Raw genomic sequence first — 24,941 nt, 5'->3', positions numbered from 1 at the left:
TAGCAACATTGTGTCAGAAGCACAGTTAATATTGTGACTAGATCATACTGCTTTGTTGACAAGCTTATTCTCAGATAAAAGATGAATATGAAAACAAGATACAGTATTGGAAATGATAATGTTTATGATGAAATGACAAACTTTTATGTCAAATCCTTTGATATAACACTGTATGACTAATAGTTCTTATGGTCATTATGGCCATCTTGTATTCTTTGCCAGCAAAGGTTAAGTAATTTATAATCTTTGCTTCTTTTTGAAGACAGAAAAAGATGTGAATTGCCTTGAACCATGGTTAATAAAGGAAATGGATGCTTGTCTTTCTGACATTTGGCTGCATAAAGATGTTGATGCCTTTGCTCAGGTGTTTCACCTTATTTTAACTGAAAATGTTAGTGGTAAGTGTAAATTATTTCAGTTTTTTAAATTACTCTTGCAGTTATTTATTATGATAGAGATATAGTTTAATTCATAAAATTCAAGATTCACTTTTTGTTCACGACCAATAATTTATTCTTTTGGAGTACTTATTTCCAATGTACAAGTGAGGATTTTTCTTATTAACATAGTAGAATAGATATTGTACAATAGAATAGTATTGTATTAAATGAAGGATTCTTAACCTAATGTCTCCAGAACAGTTTTATGGGGTCTTTGAATATATGATAATTATATGCAAAAGTGTTTTTATGTGTATAAGATTTGTGATATAAATATACTTACCCCCAAATCACCCCTCTTCCTCCTTGAAAATCCAAATATCTTGGATTTTCAAAGAGATTTATGATTTCAAAACAGGGAAAAATGTTAATATCTTTTGCTCTAGATTATTAATTAAATAAGTGAAAAATTTTAGTATACCTTTAGTTATTTAGGCTCAAGTTCTGAATCTCATGTACCTGCATTATATCATGTGACATATTTTCATTAATGATTTATTCTGATGTCATTAGTTGATTATAATGGATATTAGTAATCAGAGGTGAGTTTTAGAACCCTAAAGGCTTTTAGGCAAAAGGTAGAATGATGGTAATGGAAGGTCAGTACCTTCAGGACTTAGGTATCAAATAGTTTATCCCCTCACTTGAACTTCTCAGCATTATTATAATTGACCACTCCCTTCCTGAAACATGTTCTTCAGTTTACTTCTGATATTCCATACTTGATTTATCTTTTTCTCATCTCTCTGACTGGTAGGTCTTGGTTTCCTTGGCAGGATTTTTTTCTTTTTCTTGACCTCCAAATATGGAATGTCCCAGCCCTCAATCCTTAAACTACTTCTCTTTATGCTTACTCCTGAGTTGAATCTCATCTAGTCATAGCTTTAAATATTTATTTAAAATGACTCCTAACTTTATGTCGTCTCCAATCCTGACCTCCCCGCTCACTTCAATATACCTCACTACTTGACATCTCCAGTTGGAAGTCTGTTAGGGGAATAAAAATAGATTTACGCCAAACAACTTGATTTTCTATCTCCTAACCTCTCTCTCAACCTGCTATTTCGTGAATGTTCCTCTAGTGATCATTATCAGTTTTAGACCCCATTAAAAATGCAAGTGCCTGGCCATCCCAGGCACACTGAATCTAACCTTAGGGTACTACCATTCACCTAGTTGCTAAGGTAACAAAATATAAAATCATCCTTGACTTTGCTCTCATACCTCACATGTAATCCATTGCAAATCTTGTTAGTTTTACCTTATAAATAAATCCTGAATCTCACCACATTTTACTGCCTATACTGCTGCCATCCTAGCCCAAGCCAACATTTTTTCCTGGTCAGTGTAACATTTTCAGCTGTTACACTGACCCGTTAACAGCTTCTGTTCTTATGTTACTTATAGTCTGTTCTCCAGAGAACAATCGGATTGATCTTTCGAAAAGGAAATTGGATCATGCCACTTCTCTTCTCTCAACTCTCCGATAGCTTTCAGTTACACTTGGAATAAAAATCAAAGTCTTTCCCCCTGATTTAGTCTCTGATATTCTTTTTAAATCTCATTTTCTACTGTTTGCCTTGTTCACCGTAATTTAGCCACTCTTATCTTCTTGCTCTTCATATATGCTGTCTCATTCCTGACCTTGGGCCTTTGCTTTTGTTGTTTTTTTATGCTTGAAATGATCTAATATGGTCCAATGCCCACTTCATTTAGGTTTCTAGCCATAAGTTAGGAAATTTGAATTCTGAGACACATTGCTTTAAAACATTTATGAAACATTTAAAAATATTTTTGTATTGTCTTTGACCCTCTTTTTAGATATTTCTTTTGTAACTACTAGACTATTACTTTGATAATGGTCATCTCTCCTTTATAGTTTTATTGGACATTTTCCAGAGCCCAGTATTCTAATGTCTTAAGCCATGTGTAGTGAACTAAAATGTTAGTGTATCTCTATGAACAGTAATTTACTTTCCATATTTTTATTTTTCTTCTAAAATCGCAATGCTTAATTTTAAGGCACCAGAAGTTGAAAATACTTCATGTGATCCAGGAAACTTTTGGCTTCATAGATTTCTTTTTAACTGTATCAGTTTTCCTGTGTGATCTTGTGTAGCCAGGTAGTAATTAGCTGGTTTAGTAGGACTAGGCATTCTGTGGAATGCTGGATGCTAGTCATCTATTGCTGCATAAGAAATGATTCCCAAACTTAGCAATCTAAGACATTTATTATTTTACATAGTCATTGAGAGTCAAGAATCTGGGAGTGGCTTAACTGAGTGGTTCTGGCTCCTAGTCACTTGTAGACTGATAGTTAAGCTGTTGGCAGGGGTTGCAGTCATCTGAAAGTTTACTGAGACTGAGAATCTGCTTCTAAGATGGCTCACTCTTGTGGCTGTTGGTCAGAGAACTCAGTTTGTCTCTGCTGTTGGCAGAAGGCCTCTGTTCTTTGCCATCTGGACCATCCATAGCATTGCCTTGTTCTTCTCAGAATGTGACAGCTGGCTTCTCCCAGAGTGTGTGATTCAAAAGTGAAAAAGGAAAAGCAAGCAAGAAATTGTAGGTACCTTTCATGTCCTAGTCTCCAAAGTTGCACACCATTTTTTCCACTTTATTCTATTGGCTAGAATGAGTCACTTAGTCCAGCTCTCACTCAAGGAGAGGGGAATTAGGCTCCACCCCTTGAAGGAAAGAGTATTAGTGAATTTTTGGTCATTTTCTAACTCCCATGCTTATCTGTACCCCTAACTGAATATTCCATTGAAGTAGTAATTCTCATATAGTGAACGCAAATCATAATCTTTGCAGATCTTTTTAATAATGCATGTGCTTTCTCACCCAAGACTACTGAATCTGAATCTAGAAGTAAGGCATAGCTGTCTGTGCTTTTAGAAATAAAAAGCCTGAGGTCCCCCTGAGGTCTTATAAGTCCCCCTGTCTACCTTAAGAACCATTGGTTTATATTAATATTTGATACTATGTTTAAGAGGGTTGTTAACCTGTTTTACTATAGAGGGTTTCTCTCAGTAGTAATTTCTTTCTGAAATTACCAATTTTGTACTTTATGAGCATTAGTTCTAAGTAATTATAATACCTTGCATTGCTTGAAATATATTTTAAGATGGAATTTAAATTCAATAAAAGTTTATTTTTTTTCTCATGGAGGGGTTTTATGGGAAGTAAACTTTCTGCCAGTGTTAGTCTCTTTAAGCATCTCATAATAAGACCCTGGATTGATGGGGGAATAAAAGCAAAATAAAAGGATGTCAAAAAATCATTTAAAATTTTTCATTTGCCCTTTTAACTTTCACTACTAGATTCTGATGACACTTAACTTTTTAATTATCTTGCCATTTGATTAAGGCAGAATCTAGATTTAAGAAGGTTACTTAAGAGTCAACAAAGTTAGTAGCTTTCCTTTCTGCTTTGATTAACACTATCTTTCCTTCTCCTGCCTTCCAACTTGTGGTACTTGTTTTATCCTGCTTATACCAATGACACATGAGTATCAGATCTTAGATGATCTGAGTTAAGGGTTATACAGTGCTGTTATATATTTAGGTAAATGACCATGTCCTAGGTTAATTCCCCTAACATTCAAAGAAATTAAAATGTATTTAAATAATTTGAAAATTTAACATTTACGTATCTTTTCTTTCTTTTAGTTGATTATAGACATAGTGACACCAGTGCAACAGCTCTGATGGTTGCTGCGGGACGAGGCTTCTCAAGCCAAGTGGAACAGTTAATTAGTATGGGCGCCAACGTTCATAGTAAAGCATCCAATGGCTGGTAATTTTTAATTGCATCTGTTCTTTGTATACCTTCGTATAGCTACATATATCTTTTTTGATTTCTTACATTTGCGTTTATATTAAAAGCTATTGTGAGGGGACTTCCCTGCTGGTCTAGTGGTTAAGACTCTGAGCTTCCACTGCAGGGGACATGGGTTTAATACCTGGTTGGCAACTAAGATCCCACAGACCATGCAACACAGCCAGTAAATAAATAAAGTTGCTAAAAAAAAAGAAAAACTTAAAAAAAAAAAGAAAGCTGTTGTGTAAAATTGCTCATACATCTCTACTTTAATTAATGAGTGAATAACTTCGAGTAATTAGTTTCCTAATTTTGAGAACATTATTTCTCTTTTTTAATTTGATACCTTTGAATTTTGCCAGGATGGCTTTAGATTGGGCTAAACACTTTGGCCAGACTGAAATTGTGGATCTTCTAGAATCTTACAGGTAAAACTTTTTGCTATTTTTAATTCTAATTCCTTTTGAAAAAGGTTAGCCATATAAATCATTGAATGTGACCTAGAAAAACTATTTATAGTCTCTTATCCAGCTATATATATTTTTTTGTACTTCTAAGAACTTTTTCTAATAGTTTTCAGTTACTTTGTAGATTGTTAATAAGATTTCCAAGGCAAATCATTCAATATCAGTGTAATCCAAGTTTATGCCCCAATGAGTAATGCTGAAGAAATTGAAGTTGAATGGTTCTGTGAAGACCTATAAGACCTTCTAGAACTAACACCCAAAAAAGATGTCCTTTTCATTATAGGGGACTGGAATGCAAAAGTAGGAAGTCAAGAGATACCTAGAGTAATAGCCATATTTGGCCTTGGAGTACAAAATGAAGCAAGGCAAGAGCTAACAGAATTTTGCCAAGAGAATGCATTGGTAATAGCAAATACACTTGTCCAACAACACAAGAGACGCTTCTACACAAGGACATCACCAGATGGTCAATACCAAAATCAGATTGATTATATTCTTTGCAGCGAAAGATGGAGAATCTCTATACAGTCAGCAAAAACAAGACTGGGAGCTTTCAGTGGCTCAGATCATGAATTCCTTAGCACCAAATTCAGACTTAAATTGAAGAAAGTAGGGAAAACCACTAGACGATTCAGGTATGACCTAAATCGAATACCTTATGATTATACAGTGGAAGTGGCAAATAGATTCAGGGGATTAGATGATAGAGTACCTGAAGAACTATAGACAGAGGTTTGTGACATTGTACAGGAGGCAGTAATCAAGACCATCCCCAAGGAAAAGAAATGCAAAAAGGCAAAATGGTTGTCTGAGGAGGCCTTCCAAATAGCTGAGAAAAGAAGAGAAGCTAAAGCAAAGGAGAAAGGGAAAGATATAAGCATCTGAATGCAGAGTTCCAAAGAATAGCAAGGACAGATAAGAAAGCCTTCCTCTGCGATCAATGCAAACAAATAGAGGAAAACAATAGAATGGGAAAGACTAGAAATCTCTTAAAAATAATTAGAGATACCAAGAGAACATTTCACGCAAAGATGGGCTTGATAAAAGACAGAAATGGTATGGACCTAACAGAAGCAGAAGATACTAAGAAGAGGTGGCAAGAATACACAGAAGAACTATACAAAAAAGATCTTCACGACCCAGATAATCACGATGGTGTGATTACTCACCTAGAGCCAGATATCCTGGAATGTGAAGTCAAGTGGGCCTTAAGAAACATCCCTATGAACAAAGCTAGGGGAGGTGATGGAATTCCAGTTGAGCTATTTCAAATCCTAAAAGATGATGCTGTGAAAGTGCTGCACTCAGTATGCCAGCACATTTGGAAAACTCAGCAGTGGCCACAGGACTGGAAAAGGTCAGTTTTCATTCCAATTCCAAAGAAAGGCAATGCCAAAGAATGCTCAAACTACCGCACAATTGCACTCATCTCACACACTAGTAAAGTAATGCTCAAGATTCTCCAAGCCAGGCTTCAACAGTATGTGAACTATGAACTTCCAAATGTTCAACCTCATTTTAGAAGAGGCAGAGGAACCAGAGATCAAATTGCCAATATCCATTGGATCATCAGAAAAGCAAGAGAGTTCCAGAAAAACATCTATTTCTGCTTTATTGACTGTGCCAAAGCCTTTAACTGTGTGGATCACCATAGCCTGTGGAAAATTCTTAAAGAGATGAGAATGCCAGATCATGAAGTTAAAATATATTAAAATGTCTATTATTTCAGGAACACAAAATATTTATTTGACTTGGGTTTTTGTAATATATTACATCTATAGATTTAGTTTTGAATATTTGTTGGGAATACCAGACCGCCTGACCTGCCTCTTGAGAAACCTGTATGCAGGTCAGGAAGCAACAGTAGAACTGGACATGGAACAACAGACTGGTTCCAAATAGGAAAAGGAGTACGTCAAGGCTGTATATTGTCAACCTGTTTATTTAACTTATATGCAGAGTACATCATGAGAAACGCTGGGCTGGAGGAAGCACAAGCTGGAATCAGGATTGCCAGGAGAAATATCAATAACCTCAGATATGCAGGTGACACCACGCTTATGGCAGAAAGTGAAGAAGAACTAAAGAGCTTCTTGATGAAAGTGAAAGAGGAGAGTGAAAAAGAAAAGTTGGCTTACAGCTCAACATTCGGAAAACTAAGATCATGGCATCCCATCCCATCACTTCATGGGAAATAGATGGGGAAACAGTGGAAACAGTGGCTGACTTTATTTTTTTGGGCACCAAAATCACTGCGGATGGTGATTGCAGCCATGAAATTAAAAGACGCTTACTCCTTGGAAGGAAAGTTATGACCAACCTAGACAGCATATTAAAAAGCAGAGACACTACTTTTCCAACAAAGGTCCGTCTAGTCAAGTCTATAGTTTTTCCGGTAGTCGTGTATGGATATGAAAGTTGAACTGTAAAGAAAGCTGAGTGCTGAAGAATTGATGCTTTTGAACTGTGGTGTCGGAGAAGAGTCTTGAGAGTCCCTTGGACTGCAAGGAGATCCAACCAGCCCATCCTAAAGGAGATCAGTCCTGGGTGTTCATTGGAAGGACTGATGATGAAGCTGAAACTCCAATACTTTGGCCACCTGATGCGAAGAGCTGACTCATTGGAAAAGACCCTGATGCTGGGAGTGATTGAGGGCAGGTGGAGAAGGGGACGACAGAGGATGAGATGGTTGGATGGCATCACTGACTCAATGGACATAGATTTGGGTGAACTCCGGGTGTTGGTTATGGACAGGGAGGCCTGGTGTACTGTGATTCATGGGGTCGCAAAGAGTTGGACATGACTGAGCGACTGAAGTGAACATCTATAGATTTAGTCTTGAATATTTATTAGATGAAGTAAACATTTGACGTATGAAATTAGTTTTATCATTTTAATTTCATTAAATGATAAAGTAGTGTCTCAAAATTCTGGGCAGATCCAAATGCTAATTCTGGGATGGTGGGTTTTGTTGTCATTTCATTAATTGCACCCAGAACTTGCAGTCCTTTTAGTGCTAACCCTTTGAAAGTTCCATTCTTACGGTGTTAGGTCTAGCTTACTGGATACTACAGATTACCACGTAAAGCAGTTATCTGGATAATATTTTATTTATCCCGGCTAAGTCAGCTTTCTTTTTGTTCCATAGATCATGATATTATCAATTACAAATTTAAAATATTTAAATTAAATTCATTAGGTTTCCTGGATTGATAAAGTTTATAGCTTTAAACAACACAAAAGTAATAAAATAAACTTGAAATGGTTTAAGTTGGACTTAAAAATTTTAAATGCTACAGTTATAAAGTTGAAAAAGGTTCATATTTTTCCTATTGAAAGCAGTCTTAGTTTTCTCCTAAGCTCTTTAAGAGACATTGAGCTGAACTGAACTTTCTAGAAATCATATTGATAATTTCTAGTGATGGCGGTAGTCTATATTTTTACATACAGCATGAAGAAACAAGTGGGTTATTCCAGTAATTTCTGCTGATGCTGACTTTTGGGAAATAGCACAATCAACCTACTTTTAGTTTGAGGTGAAGTGAAAGTCGATCAGTCATGTCCAACTCTTTGCAACCCCATGTCCTATACAGTCCATGGAATTCTCCAGGCCAGAATACTGACGTGGGTAGCCTATCCCTTATCCAGCAGATCTTCCCGACCCAGGAATCGAACCAGGGTCTCCTGCAGTGCAGGCAGATTCTTTAACAACTGAGCTATTAGGGAAGCCTACTTTTAGTTTAGGAGAACCAAATTAACAGTCATGTTAACTTGGTACCTGTACAGTTCTTTTATTTTTAATGAGAACTATTTTTCAGAATATTGTTTATAATAATGAGTAGTTAGAAACAACCTATTAAAATATAAGTGATCACCAAAAGTTTGTGTTTTTTAAGTTTTATTTATATTCAATTCACATATCATATAAATCACCTACTTTAGTGTATATTGCAGTGGTTTTTAGTATGTTCAAAGAGTTATGCAATCATTACCACAGTCAGTTTTGATAACATTTGCATCACCCCAAAAAGAAACCTATGCTCATTAGAAGTCTCTTCTTATTTTCCTCAACTTTCCCAGCCCTAGGCAACCACTAATCTACTTCCATTTTCTATAGATTAATATTCTGGACAATTCATATAAATGGAATCATATAATCTGTGGTCTTCTATAATTGGCTTCTTTCACTTAGCATAATGTTTTCAAAGGTCATTCATGTTGTAACATCCTTTTAATGACTGAGTAATATTCTATTTTCTGGGCAGACTACAGTTTGTTTATTCATTCATTAAATGATGAACAGTTCAGTTGTTTCCACTTTTGGGATGTTATGAATAATTACTGGTATAAATATTTATGTACAGATTTTTATGTGGACAGATATTTTAATTTCTTCTTATCTATATTCTTAGGAGTCTAACTGCTGGGGCACATGGTAACACTGTGTTTAACATTTTGAGAAACGGCCACATTGTTGTCCAGAGTGGTTACATCATTTTACATTTCCACTCTGGTTCCAGTTTCTTCACATCCTCTCTCACACTTATTATTATTTGTTGTTTGATAATAATCATTCTAGTGGGTATGAAGTGGTATCTCATTGTGGTTTTGAATTTCATTTTTCTGATGACTAATGATGTCATGTGCTAGTTGGCTGTTGGTATATTTGCTTTGAAGAAATGTCTACAAGTTGAGCTTTTTAAAAAGCACCTGTTGCCAAGTTTTACTTTGAATAATATAATTGAAACCAAAATATGAATTACAGTATAGCTAGAGAATTAATTGTCACTTGACCTTTTAGAGTATATTGAAAATGTGAAGGTGGACATAATGGGAATGATTGGCAAGGGTTACTCTCTTTAATGGAATTCGACTTGATCTATTTTTTTTTTTTTTTTTTCTTCTAGTGCTTCTTTGGAATTTGGAAATATGGATGAAAGCTCTTTGGTTCAAACAAATGGAAGTGATCTCAGTGCAGAAGACAGAGAGCTTCTGAAAGCTTATCACCATAGTTTTGATGATGAAAAAGTAGACTTGGATTTGATTATGCATCTTCTATACAATATCTGCCATAGTTGTGAAGCTGGTAAATGAGTATTGTCTAAAAGAAGTGGCACAAAAATATATTCTTTGATTTAGAAATTAATATTTTGTGTATATAAATTTTTATATAATTCTATTGATAATAATGCACAATCTCTTTATATGTCATGAGTATTAGAGCTTATCAGTGCTTGAAAACACATATATAGTTCATTATATCTAGTTTTGATTGATTCTTGTTTTACAAAGAGATTGAATGTTAAAAAAATCATTCTTCTTCAAGGTGCAATATTGATTTTTCTACCTGGATATGATGAAATTGTTGGTCTGAGGGATCGCATCCTGTTTGATGACAAGCGGTTTGCTGAAAATGCACATAGGTAAACGCTAACACTTTGCATTTATTACTTTTAATAACAGTTAGGTACCACAGTATATTTTCTCTTAATTGTCAACAGATACCAAGTCTTTATGCTTCATTCAAACATGCAAACATCTGATCAAAAGAAGGTATTAAAAAACCCACCTGCAGGTGTTCGAAAAATAGTAAGCTTCATAAAATCTTCATTTTTCCATTTTTTTAGTCATTGGTTTTGCATTCGTATTAACTATGCTATAATATTCTATTGCAGATCCTTTCTACCAATATTGCCGAAACCAGCATCACAGTCAATGATGTTGTCTTTGTTATTGATTCTGGTAAGGTGAAAGAGGTATGTATGAAAAAATTGCATTTTTGCTTAAATGAAGAAGGTTAAGTTCCATAACAATAAATATTTTTATGAGCAGAATTCATCTTAATGAGGAAACTTCTGGTTCTATGATGAATTTGACATAGTAAATGTTGGTTTCACTGAAGTGAATATTCTACCTTAATTCAGTTTGTAGGGTTTGTCTTGTTATTCTAACAGTTTAGCTTCTGCAGCTTCCCTGTGGCTCAGATGGTAAAGAATCTTCCTGCAATGCAGGAGAACTAGGTTTGATCCCTGGGTTGGGAAAATCCCCTGGAGAAGGAAATGACAACCCACTCCTGTATTCTTGCCTTGAGAATCCTATGGACAGAGGAGTCCACGGGGTTGCAAAGAGTTGGACACGACTGAGTGATTAACACACACACTAAATATTAGGAAGAAAATGAAGCATTTGGCTAGTAACTGAAGAAAGTTTTGTCAATGTGGAAATTTGATTATGTACTTTGTATGTTTTCTTTCTACTTATGGGCATGGACTGTGTCCTTCTTGTTCATTGTTACATTTCCAGTGCTCTGCATGTAGTATTAATGGGTATTCCAAAAATGTTTAGTTCAAAAAAGCCTTTAGTTCAAAAAAACAAACATAAAACCGGCTTCAGCAAATGATGGCTACCATAAGAAATGGGCCCACCAACTGCTTTTGTAAAAATAAATTTTATTGGAATAATGCCATGTTCTTGTCCACTTTTACCCATTGTCTGACTGCTTTCACACTGCAATGGCAGATTTGAGTAGTTGCAACAGAGTCCCTCTGCAAAGGCTAAAAAATTTCTGCCAACACCTGATATAAATAAAAGTCAGTGTTTATTTCCTTGTAGTATTGCAGTACCCACCAATTCTCAGTATTCCTAATTTTGGTCAGTCCTTTCATGAAAGAATTGAAAATTTTTGGTTTTTCAAGGAAATAAATGCTATCCATGTTGGGAAAATACATCATGTCTGCTCTAGTGGATATAAATTATCATTTTTAATGTGAAAAGAAGTTACCTTTGTGTGTTATTAAGAAAACTGATGGTAGTGTCAAAAGTTATTTTATACACAAAATTGACAAATGTAATATTTTAGTAAAAACAAAATAAGCAGCATCTTTTCTAAAAATGTCATAATAAACTATTAAGAGAACCCATTTATATTTATCTATATAGTTATTTTATGAAAAGGAAGGTATAAAGTCACTAGAGTATATATATTCTAGTTAACAATGTATTATTTAAAAATATTTCTCTATAGTAATATACTTTAGTAGTGAAAATATGGGGTTAATAGTGGTTCTTTTTTACTTTCTCTTTTGTAGCTTTCTGGATAGGCTAATACATTAGTAGTTCAGCAGGAGATAAAATGGATGGGGTTGAAAATTCTTCATTTGGGAATAGGATTACTTTAGTGATTATTACTGTTCTCTTCGATCAGCTTCCTGAAAATTATGTCAGAAAATGTCTTTCCCTGATGACTCCTATTCCCCACAATGATGTAAATCTGATAGAAAATGACCTTAAGAGAATAGATCAGTTCTCTACAATCTTGATGCTTTATGAGAACTGACTGCCATTATCCAAGTGTAGTAGAGTAAAACAGATAGCGTAGCAAGGCACAGCATGAGGAAGTTTTACAGCTCTTCAGAGTTTAGTTTTCCTTTTTTTCCCCTTAGAATGATTATAACCAGAAATCTGGATTTTTTAAAAAAAATCAGTACTCTGTGCTAATTAGTCAAAAAGGACTCTGAATTAAACTTGGCATGTTAAAATATATTCATAATGTTTCCTATTTCTTCTTAAATACCTTTTATGTATTAACATGAAGGTGATTTAAATATTACAGAAATCCTTTGATGCACTGAATTTTGTTACAATGTTAAAAATGGTATGGATTTCCAAAGCTAGCGCCATACAACGAAAAGGCAGGTAATGTATATTTAATGAACATTCATTCAATTCCCATTCAAATGGGAACATATTTAATGTATATTCTACTTTCTATAAAATGTTGAAATCTTCATGTTTGTCTTAATTTTTATATTATTTTTTCAAAGCAGACAATTTTAATACTTATTTTAAAGTCAAATTTAGGTTATGTTAAAAGTAAAAATTTTTGCCTTGTATAACCTACACTCAGAACATGTAAAAAATTTTAAAAAATGAAAATAAAAGCAATGTAAGATAAGACTAGTTTCTATACTGTACAAAAAACTCGGAATAAATCAGTTAAATTAAGATCACTACATTAACCTCATGTATACCACATGTATCTTGCATATATGTGAAGAAAGGCAAATTAATGAGGTGCTAGTTTTTGCTTATCAGATTGGTATCAATGAAAATTTTTAAGTTGGAAAAAGCATAGATCAGTAGGCTTTCATAGTTTGTTATTGGAAGTGTAAATTGATGTGTCTTCTTCACAGGATGATTTGAAATTTTTATCCAGATCTCCCTTTTTGCAGTGGATTCCACTTCCCATAATTTATCCTGAGTATACTTGCACATGTGTGCAAAGATATATGTTTAAGAATGCTTTTAGTAGTATATTAGTAGTAGTGAAAAATCTGGGAACACTGTAATGTCCATAAATAGTGAAGTGGTTAAGCAAATTATATTATTGCCACATAATGTCTTACTTGGTAACTGTTAAAAGGAAATAATGTAGATATATGTGTCTTATGTGGATAAGTTTTCAGAAACTCGTATTAATTGAAAAAGTAAGGTATAAAGCATATATCTAGTATTTTCTTGTGCTAAAAAGTATCTGTATATGTTTATATATGTATTTAGACATACATTGTCAAGGCAGAGAACATTAAAAAACAGCGGTTGTTGACTGAAAAGGAGGACAAAACAAAAGATTATATTATCTAAACTTAGTTGATAAAGCAGCAGCAGAGTTTGAGAAAATTGACTCCAATTTTGAAAGAAGTTTTGTGGGTAAAATGCTATCAAATAGCGTGGCATGTTTCAGAGAAATCATTTATGAAAGGAAGAATCCATAAATGTGGCAAACTTCATTGTTGTCTTATTTTAACAAATTGCCATAACTTCCAGCCTTCAGCTGATCAGCAGCCATCAACATTGAGGCATGACCCTCCACCAGCAAATAGATTATGACTTTGAAGGCCCAAATGATGGCTAGCATTTTTTTAGTGATAAAGTATTTTTAAAATTAAGATATACACATTGTTGATATAGATGTAATCCTATTGCGTACTTAATGTACTACAGTATAGTGTAAAACAACTCTTCTGTGTCCTTGGAAACCAAAACATTCTTGTGACTTGCTTTATTGTGTGTGCTATATTGTTTATTGTTGTTTGTTATTATGTTTATTATGTGTGCTTTATTGCCATAGTCTGGAACTGAACCTGAAATACCTCTGAGGTGTGCCTGTAAATAATTCAAGAGGTACTCAGGGGAGTAATATTGGTGATTGTATGTTCAGGGGTAGGGAATAGAGTGGAATGAAGGATGTCTTACAGGTTTCTAAGAAAATTTTGTGGATGGTGGTGCTATTGTCAGGTGAAGTGTGAAAAGTGGTGATACGAGGACAGTTAATTTTTGATTGTGTTGAGTTTGAATTGACTGTGGAAAATCCAGGGGGAGCTAAGAGGTCCAGATTAGGTCCAGACAGGTCCAGATTAGGATAATGAGACCTATATGGATGAAGTTTGAAGTTACAAGGATTATTAATATCACTTGGGAGAGAGAATAGAGTAAGGAGAGCAGAGATCTGAGGTCTGACCTCAGAGGAACATCAGCATTTAAGGACTGTGGAAGGATAGGAATTTCTTAGAGGAGGCTAGATCGGGTGGGAAAACTAATGTGTATGTAGTCAGGGAAATGGTGAAGGAAGGAATGGTCCAACAATGTCAGATTTTCTAACTTGTATCACACTGTGTTATAGTTATGTTTGTCTCTCTGGATTGTGAACTTTGTGGGAATAGGGACATTTCTGTATCTCTGTCACTTGGTATTAGCCTTGCTATAAGCTGATACAAGGACATTAAATGAAAGTAAAAGTCACTGCTTTTCTTCAAGATATATTTCTGGTACTTTCCAGAAAATTATGCAAGTCTCTGATGATGGGGTAAATGACACTCCTTTAGAGTTGTATAAATGCATAACTTCCACAACTCTAATCAGTGGACCTAAACACAGTGCTTGGTATCAGCTTCATAAAACTGATTAAATTGCTATATATTTATTCATACTTTATTTTTTATTCACTTTTATTTGTGTGTGTGTGTATATATATATATATATGTATGTATATGCATTAAATTTTTTACCATTTTCTAGAAGTGTTACTTGTCAGGTAGATATCATTCATGAATCTCATTTGTAAATGAAATAATTGAATTTCACACCTATGAAGTATCTTTTCAAAGGTTAGGGGATCAGTATCAGAGTACAGATTCAAACTGAGATGTCCTGATACTGGTTTATTGTTCTGTCTCCTAAATCACATTGCTTTTACAGTTTCCCTGTTATGGTTTTTATTCCTTGTTTGAGCCTTAATTTTGTGTTTTAATTTTAAGGGCAGGGCGATGCAGACCTGGAATTTGTTTCCGACTGTTCAGTAGACTTCGATTCCAGAATATGTTGGAATTTCAGACTCCAGAACTTTTGAGAATGCCATTACAGGTGGAAATTTACTACGTTCTAAAATGCTATGTTTGTGGGTGAGGGAGGAGAGGGATCATTTTAACTTAGACCGATTGGACTTAAAAATAAATCAATTTATAAAATAAAATTCTAAAATATATATTATGGAGGGTGATTATATAAAACTAATATTTTTTCTATAAGAAAATTTAATTCAGAAACCTCCAAAATTTTAAAGAGTTGCCTGAGTGCATTTCAGTTATGGTATAGTTTGTAAATATACTGTTTTTTACTGTAACATTTTAGGATTCTGTCAACCACATCCATATTCACCTTTTAAATTCTCAATGAGAAGTAGAAAACAAATCATTCAAGGTCCAAAAGATAATACCAAAATCTCAGTTCAAGTTGCTGAGCTTACCTTGTTAGTTTTGGAACTGAATTCACGGAGATTTACTAGTCTATATTAATTATTTTCCTTTCAGTTTTCTGACTTAATGGAACAATCAAACACTGTGTAGTTTGTTGGGAAAACTATCAGAAGTTCATTAATTTGATTCTTTGGTGTGCCAAGCTATATGCTGGATTCCAAATCTTAAAGAGACACTGGATCATATTATTGGCATCCATATACCTGGATTACTTCCCACTTCTCCATGCCTATGTGTCATTTTCTGTTCTTCTTACGATAAGATGCAGAATTCTTAACAAGAGCCTAAATCATCTCTCCTGCTTGTGTCTCCGGTTTTAATTTTTAATGCATACCTTTCCTTTTCTCTCTACTCATACTAGTAGCTTCAATTTTTCAGGCACATTTTGTTTCTTTGTATCTCAAGGCCTTCACATGTGCCATCCCCTCTCCATAGAATCTACCCCTTTATTCCTTTTCTGATTAACTAATCTTTACATGGGAATTAATGCAGGGGACTTAAGAGATGCAGGTTTGATCCCTAGATCAGGAAGATCCTGTGGAGGAGGGCATGGAAACCCATGCCGGTATCTTTGCCTGGAGAATCCCTTGGACAGAGGAGCCTGGAGGGCTAGAGTACATAGGGTCTCAGGGTCAGGCATGACTGAAGCTACTTAGCACGCACAATCTTTTCATCTTAATTTGTGTCATTTCTTTAGAGAATTGTCTTTGACTTCCCATGGCCACCTCCTCTTGCCGTTTCTTGAACCTCATGTTTACGTCTTTAGTTCCTTTTATCCTTCATTATCACAACTGTAATTAAGTAGTTAATTATATAATTATTCTGTTTTTCACACACAATGAAAACCCATGAGGGCAGTGTCTGCCTATGCTCTTCTTTTTCTCCAACTTGATGTGTAGTGCCTAGCATCTATCAAGCACTTAAACATTTGTTGAATGGATAAAAGGTTGTAGAATGCAGTATAAAGGGGGAAAAAAGATTTTTGGACAGTGACTATTATTGTTATATATAAGGACTATGTGAGAAGACATTGCCAGCAGGGACAGTAGTAATCTTGATAGATGTTGATGGAAGATGATTATGAAGATTCTCACACTAAAGTATGAGCCCATATTTCATAGAAAGATCTTTCATGGAATGACATTATTTCCTTTGCTGTTCATTTTAATCAGGGGCTCTACTAGTCTCTGTTGGGGATCTATAATTTATATGATTTTTAAAAAAATGAAAATCAGCTATAAATGTCAACATTTCAAAATGATTTGCTCTTTTTATTTACAGGAACTCTGTTTACATACCAAGCTGTTAGCCCCAGTTAATTGTGCTATTGCTGATTTCCTTATGAAAGCTCCTGAACCTCCACCAGCTTTAATTGTAAGAAATGCTGTACAAATGCTTAAGGTTGGTATCTTTATAGACTTATTTTACCTGGCTATTTTACTTGAAATTTAAACTAACTGATAATATGTCTTAACTAATTTTGTACCTTAAAAAATTATTTTAATAATCATGTATTTTGAATAATTCTTTCATGGTAATTATAGTAAAACAGTGGGTATAGTTCATTTTTACATGATATATTTGAAGCAGAAACTTTTTTTATGAGATGTAATAGCAAAAGAAAATTTATGTTCTTGTATCTTGCTTATGGATTTTTAAGTATAGGGTTTGATTAAACAGTTTTGATCATGTCAAGTTCTATTTTATATCATTTTATTTAGACAATAGATGCAATGGATACATGGGAAGATCTCACTGAACTTGGATATCATTTGGCTGACTTGCCAGTAGAGCCACATCTTGGTAAAATGGTCCTGTGTGCTGTTGTTTTGAAGTGTCTGGATCCCATCCTTACAATTGCCTGCACATTAGCTTATCGAGATCCTTTCGTCCTGCCAACTCAGGCCTCTCAGAAACGTGCAGCTATGCTTTGTAGGAAACGTTTCACCGCAGGAACTTTCAGTGACCACATGGCACTTCTCAGAGCATTCCAGGTAATATTGTTGTCATTTTAGTTTTGAAATGTTGCTAAACACATTTCTAGAGTAAGGGTAACAAATTAAAAAAAATAGATATGATTCCATTAATTTTATTTCATTATAAAGTCACATTTTATTAATAGCTCAGAAGAATATCTTCCTACTACTAATATGTTAAAATTATCATATTTTTCTCTAGTTTCTTTCATTTTTTCAGCTGTCTCCTTGTGGAAATATGTGTATATATATATTTTACTTTTATGTATATTTATTTCTTAATAAGCTCAAATTCTTTATCTTTAATCATATCTTATTCAGGAATGCTGTAAAATTTTAGTTAAGAAACAACTGTATGTTATTCAAAGTGTATAGAACAAAACTTAGAAGAAAATTATTTTGAATTTAATATCTATTTATTGATTTTTTTAGAGTATATCTCTTTCTTGTGTACTCAGGACAGTATAGTAAGAATTTAATTTTATAAAGCAAAATCCAAAAATCACTTAAAAATTTTAAGATAATGTGAGAAATTGAGGAAAGTGATAAATAGGAAAGAAAGGATAAGAATAGTGAGCCTGAGTAAAGGAAATGATATTGCAACTAAAAAATAATAATTGTAAGCTCTTTTGTGGGCATTATTGAACAGAGGTTGATGCATTGTTATTAATTGGGTATATTAGATACTGTATATTATAATATTAAGTGATAATATTGTAATCAGAGGAAGATTTGGAGTAGAATTCCTATCTAGTCTGTTTTTCCCCCAGCTTTTCAGTTATATTCTGAAGCAAGAGAACTCATTTTCAAAGAGAAGCTTTACTATACTACATAGGTTATTTCTAGGAATCTCACTTTCCATGCTCACACAGAGTAGGAAGTCGATATAAAGGTTATTTTTAGAGGCCTGGAGTGACAGGATTCATAGATAATAATGGTATTATGATGGCTTAGTTGGAAATCTCTCATACTTTAGTGGAGGAAAATTAGCAGGCACATCTATAAAAAGGTGAATATTTTTACATAGCTGGGTATTTAGGTTACCTGATACTTCATTCTCGTTGGGAGTTTATAAACTCAGTGGCTTTCATAGCATCATCGCATTTGAGTATAAATTATCTAATGATAATTCTATTTGATTATAAAGTCTTAGATTTTATTTTAAAATTATTTATTCCTCAAAAATTAGATATAATTGAGATATAACATTATATTAGTTTTAGGCGTAGAGCCTAATGACAGTATTTGTATATATTGTGAAATGATCACTACAATAAGTCTAGTTAATATCCATCACTATGTTGTTGTTGTTCAGTTGCTAAGTCGTGTCTGACTCTTTGTGATCCCATGGACTGCAGCATGCCAGGCCTCTCTGTCCTTCACTGTCTCCTGGAGTTTGCTCAAACTCATGTCGATTGAGTTGGGTCATGCCATCCAACCATCTCATCCACTGTTACCCTTTCTCCTCTTGCCCTCAATCTTTCCCAGCATCAGGGTCTTTTCTAGAGTCAGCTCTTCACATGAGGTGGCCAAAGTATTGGCGCTTCAGCTTCAACATCAGACCTTCCAATGAACACCCAGGACTGATCTCCTTTAGGACTGACTGGTTAGATCTCCTTGCAGGCCAAGGGACTCTCAGGAGTCTTCTCCAACACCACAGTTCAAAAGCATCAATTCTTCAGCACTCAGCCTTCTTTATAGTCCAAGTTTCACATCCATACATGACTACTGGAAAAACCATAGCTTTGACTAGATGGACCGTTGTTGGTAAAGTTATGTCTCTTCATTTTAATACATTGTTTAGGTTTGTCATAGCTATTCTTCCAAGGAGCAAGCATCTTTTAATTTCGTGGCTGCAGTCACCATCCACAGTGATTTTGGAGCCCAAGAAAATGAAATCTGCCACTCTTTCCCCATCTATTCACCATGAAGTGATAGGACCGGATGCCATTATCTTTGTTTTTTGAATATTGAGTTTTAAACCAGCTTTTTCCTTTTACCTTCATCAAGAGGCTCTTTAGTTCCTCTTCACTTTCTGCCATTAACGTAGTATCATCTGCGTATCTGAGATTGTTGGTATTTCTCCCAGCAATCTTGATTCCAGCTTGTGCTTCATCCAGCCCAGCATTTCAAATGATGTACTCTGCATATAAGTTAATAAGCAGGGTGACAGTATACAATCTTCTGCCCAGTCTTGAACCAGTCAGTTGTTCCTTGTCCAGTTCTAACTGTTGCTTCTTGATCTGCATACAAGTTTCTCAGGAGGCAGGTAATGTGGTCTTGTATTTCTGTCTCAGTAAGAATATTACACAGTTTGTTGTGACCCATACAAAGGTTTTACCATAGCTAATGAAGCAGAAGTAGATGTTTTATGGGAATTCGCTTGCTTTTTCTATGATCCAGTATATGTTGGCAATTTGATCTCTGGTTCCTCTGCCTTTTCTAAATCCAGTTTGTACCTCTGGAAGTTCTTATTTCACATACTGCTGAAGCCTAGCTTGAAGGATTTTGAGCATTACCTTGCTGGCATGTGAAATGAGTGCAGTTATACAGTAATTTCAACATTCTTTGGCATTGCCTTTCTTTGGGATTGGAATGAAAACTGACCTTTTCCAGTCCTGTGGCCACTGCTGAGTTATCCAAATTTGCTGACATAGTGAGTGCAGCACTTTCACAGCATCATCTTTGAGGATTTTAAATAGCTCAGCTGGAATTCCATCACCTCCCCTAGCTTTGTTCATAGTAATGCTTCCTACGGCCCACTTGACTTCACACTCTAGGATGTCTGGCTCTAGGTAAGTGACCACACCATTGTGGTTATGGGGTGATTAAGAGCTTTATTATACAGTTCTTCTGTGTATTCTTGTCACCTTTTCTTAATCTCTTCTGCTTCTGTTAGGTCCTTTCCGTTTTTGTCCTCCATTGTACCTATCTTTGCATAAAATGTTCCCTTGGTATCTCCAATTTTCTTAAAGAGATCTCCGCTGCTGCTGCTGCTAAGTCGCTTCAGTCATGTCTGACTCTATGTGACCCCATAGACGGAAGCCCACCAGGCTCCCCCGTCCTGGGATTCTCCAGGCAAGAACACTGGAGTGGGTTGCCATTTCCTTCTCCAGTGCATGAAAGTGAAAAGTGAAAGGGAAGTCACGCAGTCGTGTCTGACTCTTAGCGACCCCATGGACTACAGCCTATCAGGCTCCTCCATCTCTAGTCTTCCCCATTCTGTTGTCTTCCTTTATTTCTTTGCATTGTTCCCTTAAGAAGGCTTTCTTACCTTTCCTTGCTAAAAATTTTTTTCTTGTGATAAGAACTTTTAAGATCTACCCTCTAGTCTGTTAACTAAAATTGTGATCATTTCACAATATATACATGTATTGAATCATTATATTATGCACCTAAAGCTAATGTTGTAAGTCAATTATGTCTCAATAGAAAAAGTCACTCTTGGGGACTTCCTGGTGGTCCAGTGGTTAAGACTCTGTGCTTCTAGCGCAGGGGGTGCAAGTTTGACCCCTCATCAGGGAACTGAGATCCTACATGCTGTGTGGTGCAGCCAAAAAACAAAAATTACTCTCAGATGAACTTATTTACAAAACAGAAATAGAGTCACAGATGTTGAAAACAAGCTTATGGTTACCAAAGGGAAAAGGAGGAGGGAGGGATAAACTGAGAGATTGAGATTGACATGTATACACTACTATAAATCAAATAGATAGCTATTGAGAGCTTACTGTACAGCACGGCGAACTCTACTCAGTACTCTGTAATGACCTGTAGGGGAAAAGAATCTAAAGAAGAGTGGATATTTGTATGCATATAACTGGTTCACTTTGCTGTGCAGAGAAACTAACACAAATTGTAAATCAACTATATTCCAATAAAAATTACTTAAAAAATAAATGTTCATGTCAACAATGAAAAAAATTACTCTCTTAGAAACTTTACGATATACCATACAGTGTTATTAACTATAGACCATGCTGTACATTACATCCCCAGGACTTATTTATTTTATAACTTTAAGTCTGTACCTTTTAATCCCCTTTACTTGTTTCACCCACCCTCCACTTCCCTAACCTCCCCTGTCTTGCAGTCATCAATCTGTTCTCTATATCTATGAGTATTTTTTTGTTTGCTTGTTTTCTTTATTTGTAACAGAATTGGAAAAAGAATTGACTTTGGGTGGTTAATATAATGATTTTCAGTTACTTTGCTTCCTAACTGAGAAGTTATGTGTCTTTTGTGTAATTTTATTTTTATAGGCATGGCAGAAAGCTCGAAGTGATGGGTGGGAACGAGCCTTTTGTGAAAAGAATTTTCTTTCACAAGCTACCATGGAAATAATCATAGGCATGAGAACTCAGTTGCTTGGTCAACTTAGAGCGTCAGGTAAAGTTTTCCTCCAAAGAACCTATTTCAACTACTGGGAGTACCCTGCCTATACCTTATAGTACTTCTTATGTTAACTAATGCCATCTTGCATTATTTTAATAACATTATCATGTTGTATATCTTTTGTTAATGAACTTCTTTGTATTAACTTTGTAGACTTCTGCATGATATTAATTTTTGTTTGTTGATTTAAAAAAGGATATTATAGAATCTGTGGGTGATGAATGATTTTATAACGTTGGCAATAAACAATTTATAATATATTTTTTGGAAAATAGATTTAGGTATGGTACTTGTTATATTTTATTGCTATTAATAAATAATTAGTTTTATGGAAGAGAAATTGCTAAAAATTAAGTAGATTGATATGAATGCTGTCCTTTATATTTTTGGAACATTAAACAACTAGTAAGCACATGAAGGCACTTGATTTTTAGAGAATGCCAGTTTTGTTATATCATTTTAGAATTGTTTCTTTGAATTTCTTTTTGAGTGACATTTTATCTTGAGGAAATAGAAGAAAAGTACCTAAGCCTGGATTCCTAGAATAGCTCAAGTGCCAAAGTGATATAAGGCATGAACCAGAGGATTTAGAGTTGTTTCAAATATGGGGAGATATGAAGGACTATTGAAATTCAAGCAAGAATACTGTATATTTATTTGACTTCACTTCCAGGATTAGTGTCTATCACAACCAACATGATATTAATACCATTCAGCAGAGTATTTTAGGTTTTTAGGTATGATTTTAGGATGCTTCTGATAGCTGTTTATGGAGAACTTCATTGTAAGAGTATTTTTTTTTTTTTTTTTTTGTCCACAACTTCCCAGTGTATCTACTGCTTACTTTAGTCTAAGTAAACCTAAACTTTCTTAGAACATTGCTTCTATATTTCAGAAGAAATTTTATGAATTATTGTGAAATTTGAATCATTAAACTTGTATCAGTTATACATTATTTTTTTTGTGAAAACCACAGATTTAAAAGTGTATCTTGTGAAGTAGAAAAAGTTGGTGTGGTTTCTTTCATCTTTCTAGGTTTTGTGAGAGCAAGAGGTGGTGGTGACATTCGAGATGTTAACACAAATTCTGAGAACTGGGCTGTTGTTAAAGCTGCATTGGTTGCAGGCATGTATCCTCATTTAGTTCATGTGGACAGAGAGAATGTAGTATTGGCAGGGCCAAAGGAGAAAAAAGTACGGTTTCATCCCACTTCAGTTCTCAGTCAGCCTCAATATAAAAAGGTAAAACTTTTTGAATGCTTTTTGGCCTTGAGGTAAAACTTGTCTAATTTAAATAGTTGAAAATCAATGAAAAATGTTCCCAATACCAACATGCTTAGCAAAATTAGTTATAAATGTACAATTCAACACTGGAACAAAATTTTGATAGACTCGAAAGAAGTAATGTGCTAAGTATTAAGGGACTTTTGTACAAACTACGTGAGCAGTGATTTGCTTTAATTCTTGTTTGAGTAGTAATATATGCATCATCTATTTTGCTGAGGGACTTTGTGCATTTTAAAAGAATTACCAGTAAGTTAAGTGATAAATTCAGTTAACAGTTTTAAAATTTATTTTCCTAATAGATTCCTCCAGCTAACGGTCAAACTGCAGCAATCCAGGCACTGCCCACAGATTGGCTTATTTATGATGAAATGACCAGAGCTCATAGGATAGCTAATATTAGATGCTGTTCATCAGTGACACCTGTCACTGTATTGGTATTTTGTGGACCAGCTAGGTTGGCAAGTAATGCTCTTCAGGAACCTTCATCTTTTCGTGGTAAATATATTATGATGGAAATACAAATCTATTTGAGAGAAAACTCTGTTTTTTTCTTCTTATTAAACCAAACAAAATTTGAAATTATAGAAATTTATGTGGTAGTAGCTCCCTTTTGATGTAATAAGACTAATTAAAAAATATTAAAATATACCACTATTCTTGAAATTGATTTCTAAGGTAGCTTGATATTGATTTGTGCATTTTTGATTAATCTTGCTGATAGGAAGTTTAGTTTTTTCTTCCACTTGAATTTAAATAATAGTTTACCATAAATAAAGGTAATTGTTTAAAAGAAATGTTACCCATAATCCTACTATCTTTATGCAGACACTTTTTAATATTATATATTTTTTCTGTGTGTTTAAATATTTTAGGTATTTCACCCATACTGTTATTTTATATTCTATTTTTGTTTCACAAAATACAAAATATAGAAAGCATTTTTAATATTTCATATTAATGGTTGGAAAATATTATGTCACATTAAAGTGACAGAATGCATTTAAAATATTTCTTTATAGTTGGATATCTTGATTATTTTCAATTTTTTGTTATTTGGTGTTTCAGCAAATATTTATTTATGTCAGTTATTGTGCTAGGCATTGAGGATATAAAAATTTGAGAAAAAGATTTGAGAAATTCTGATATTTAGAATTTGAGTAGAGAAATAATGAATGGCCAGATGCTGAGTTTTATTTGTGACCTGCTGTGTTTAGAGAACTCTCCACACAAATTGTTAGTATATCTGGAGGATTTGTGTAAATGCGGAGTATCTGTATTGGCTTACTTTTTTGCCGTGATGTTAGATAGTAAAAGTGAATTAATTTCTTTTCCTTTCCATACGTGTTTGGACAGCGGATGGTATTCCTAATGACAGTAGTGATAGTGAAATGGAAGACAGGACTACTGCTAATTTGGCAACTTTAAAACTTGATGAGTGGCTCAGTTTCAAACTAGAGCCAGAGGTAAGTTGCTTTCTAGTAGTGTGATAGATTTTTTTCATTCAGTTGTGTGAACTATACACGGTGTGATGAAAATTGTCTCTTTAAAATTGAGCCCTTAGTGTGAGAGAATAGAATACACCTTGTTTTTCAGTTTTCACAGGGCCCTGCTACATTCTCTGACATGTTGTGGTTTACTCCTATAGAGGATTTGAAAAACCTAGGTGTCACTTAGTATTTGAGCATGGTGATATTTGAATATGTTTGTTCATATAAGAAAATACTGAGTGCTGGGTACACAAGAA

At 34.4% G+C, this 24,941-nt stretch overlaps 1 protein-coding gene across 4 annotated transcripts in view; it reads left to right on the top strand.

Annotated features, from left to right (window-relative positions):
• Positions 1 to 24,941, top strand: part of YTHDC2 (YTH domain containing 2) — a 71,374-nt gene that overhangs the window by 25,543 nt on the left and 20,890 nt on the right. For all 4 annotated transcript variants that reach the window (XM_006078264.4, XM_044925508.2, XM_044925507.2 and 1 more), the window contains 15 exons: positions 263 to 398; positions 4,109 to 4,235; positions 4,622 to 4,687; positions 9,634 to 9,812; positions 10,053 to 10,149; positions 10,228 to 10,315; positions 10,402 to 10,482; positions 12,339 to 12,421; positions 15,043 to 15,148; positions 16,822 to 16,941; positions 17,262 to 17,534; positions 21,779 to 21,905; positions 22,947 to 23,152; positions 23,497 to 23,692; positions 24,551 to 24,660. In XM_006078264.4, coding sequence (XP_006078326.4) covers positions 263 to 398; positions 4,109 to 4,235; positions 4,622 to 4,687; positions 9,634 to 9,812; positions 10,053 to 10,149; positions 10,228 to 10,315; positions 10,402 to 10,482; positions 12,339 to 12,421; positions 15,043 to 15,148; positions 16,822 to 16,941; positions 17,262 to 17,534; positions 21,779 to 21,905; positions 22,947 to 23,152; positions 23,497 to 23,692; positions 24,551 to 24,660 — 1,995 coding nt within the window. The remainder of the gene's footprint in view (positions 1 to 262; positions 399 to 4,108; positions 4,236 to 4,621; positions 4,688 to 9,633; positions 9,813 to 10,052; positions 10,150 to 10,227; positions 10,316 to 10,401; positions 10,483 to 12,338; positions 12,422 to 15,042; positions 15,149 to 16,821; positions 16,942 to 17,261; positions 17,535 to 21,778; positions 21,906 to 22,946; positions 23,153 to 23,496; positions 23,693 to 24,550; positions 24,661 to 24,941) is intronic.

Source organism: Bubalus bubalis, chromosome 11 (assembly GCF_019923935.1).
Source record: "Bubalus bubalis isolate 160015118507 breed Murrah chromosome 11, NDDB_SH_1, whole genome shotgun sequence".
Taxonomy (NCBI): domain Eukaryota; kingdom Metazoa; phylum Chordata; class Mammalia; order Artiodactyla; family Bovidae; genus Bubalus; species Bubalus bubalis.
Note: the sequence above shows the minus strand (reverse complement) of the source record. Positions and strands in the feature narration are given on the sequence as shown.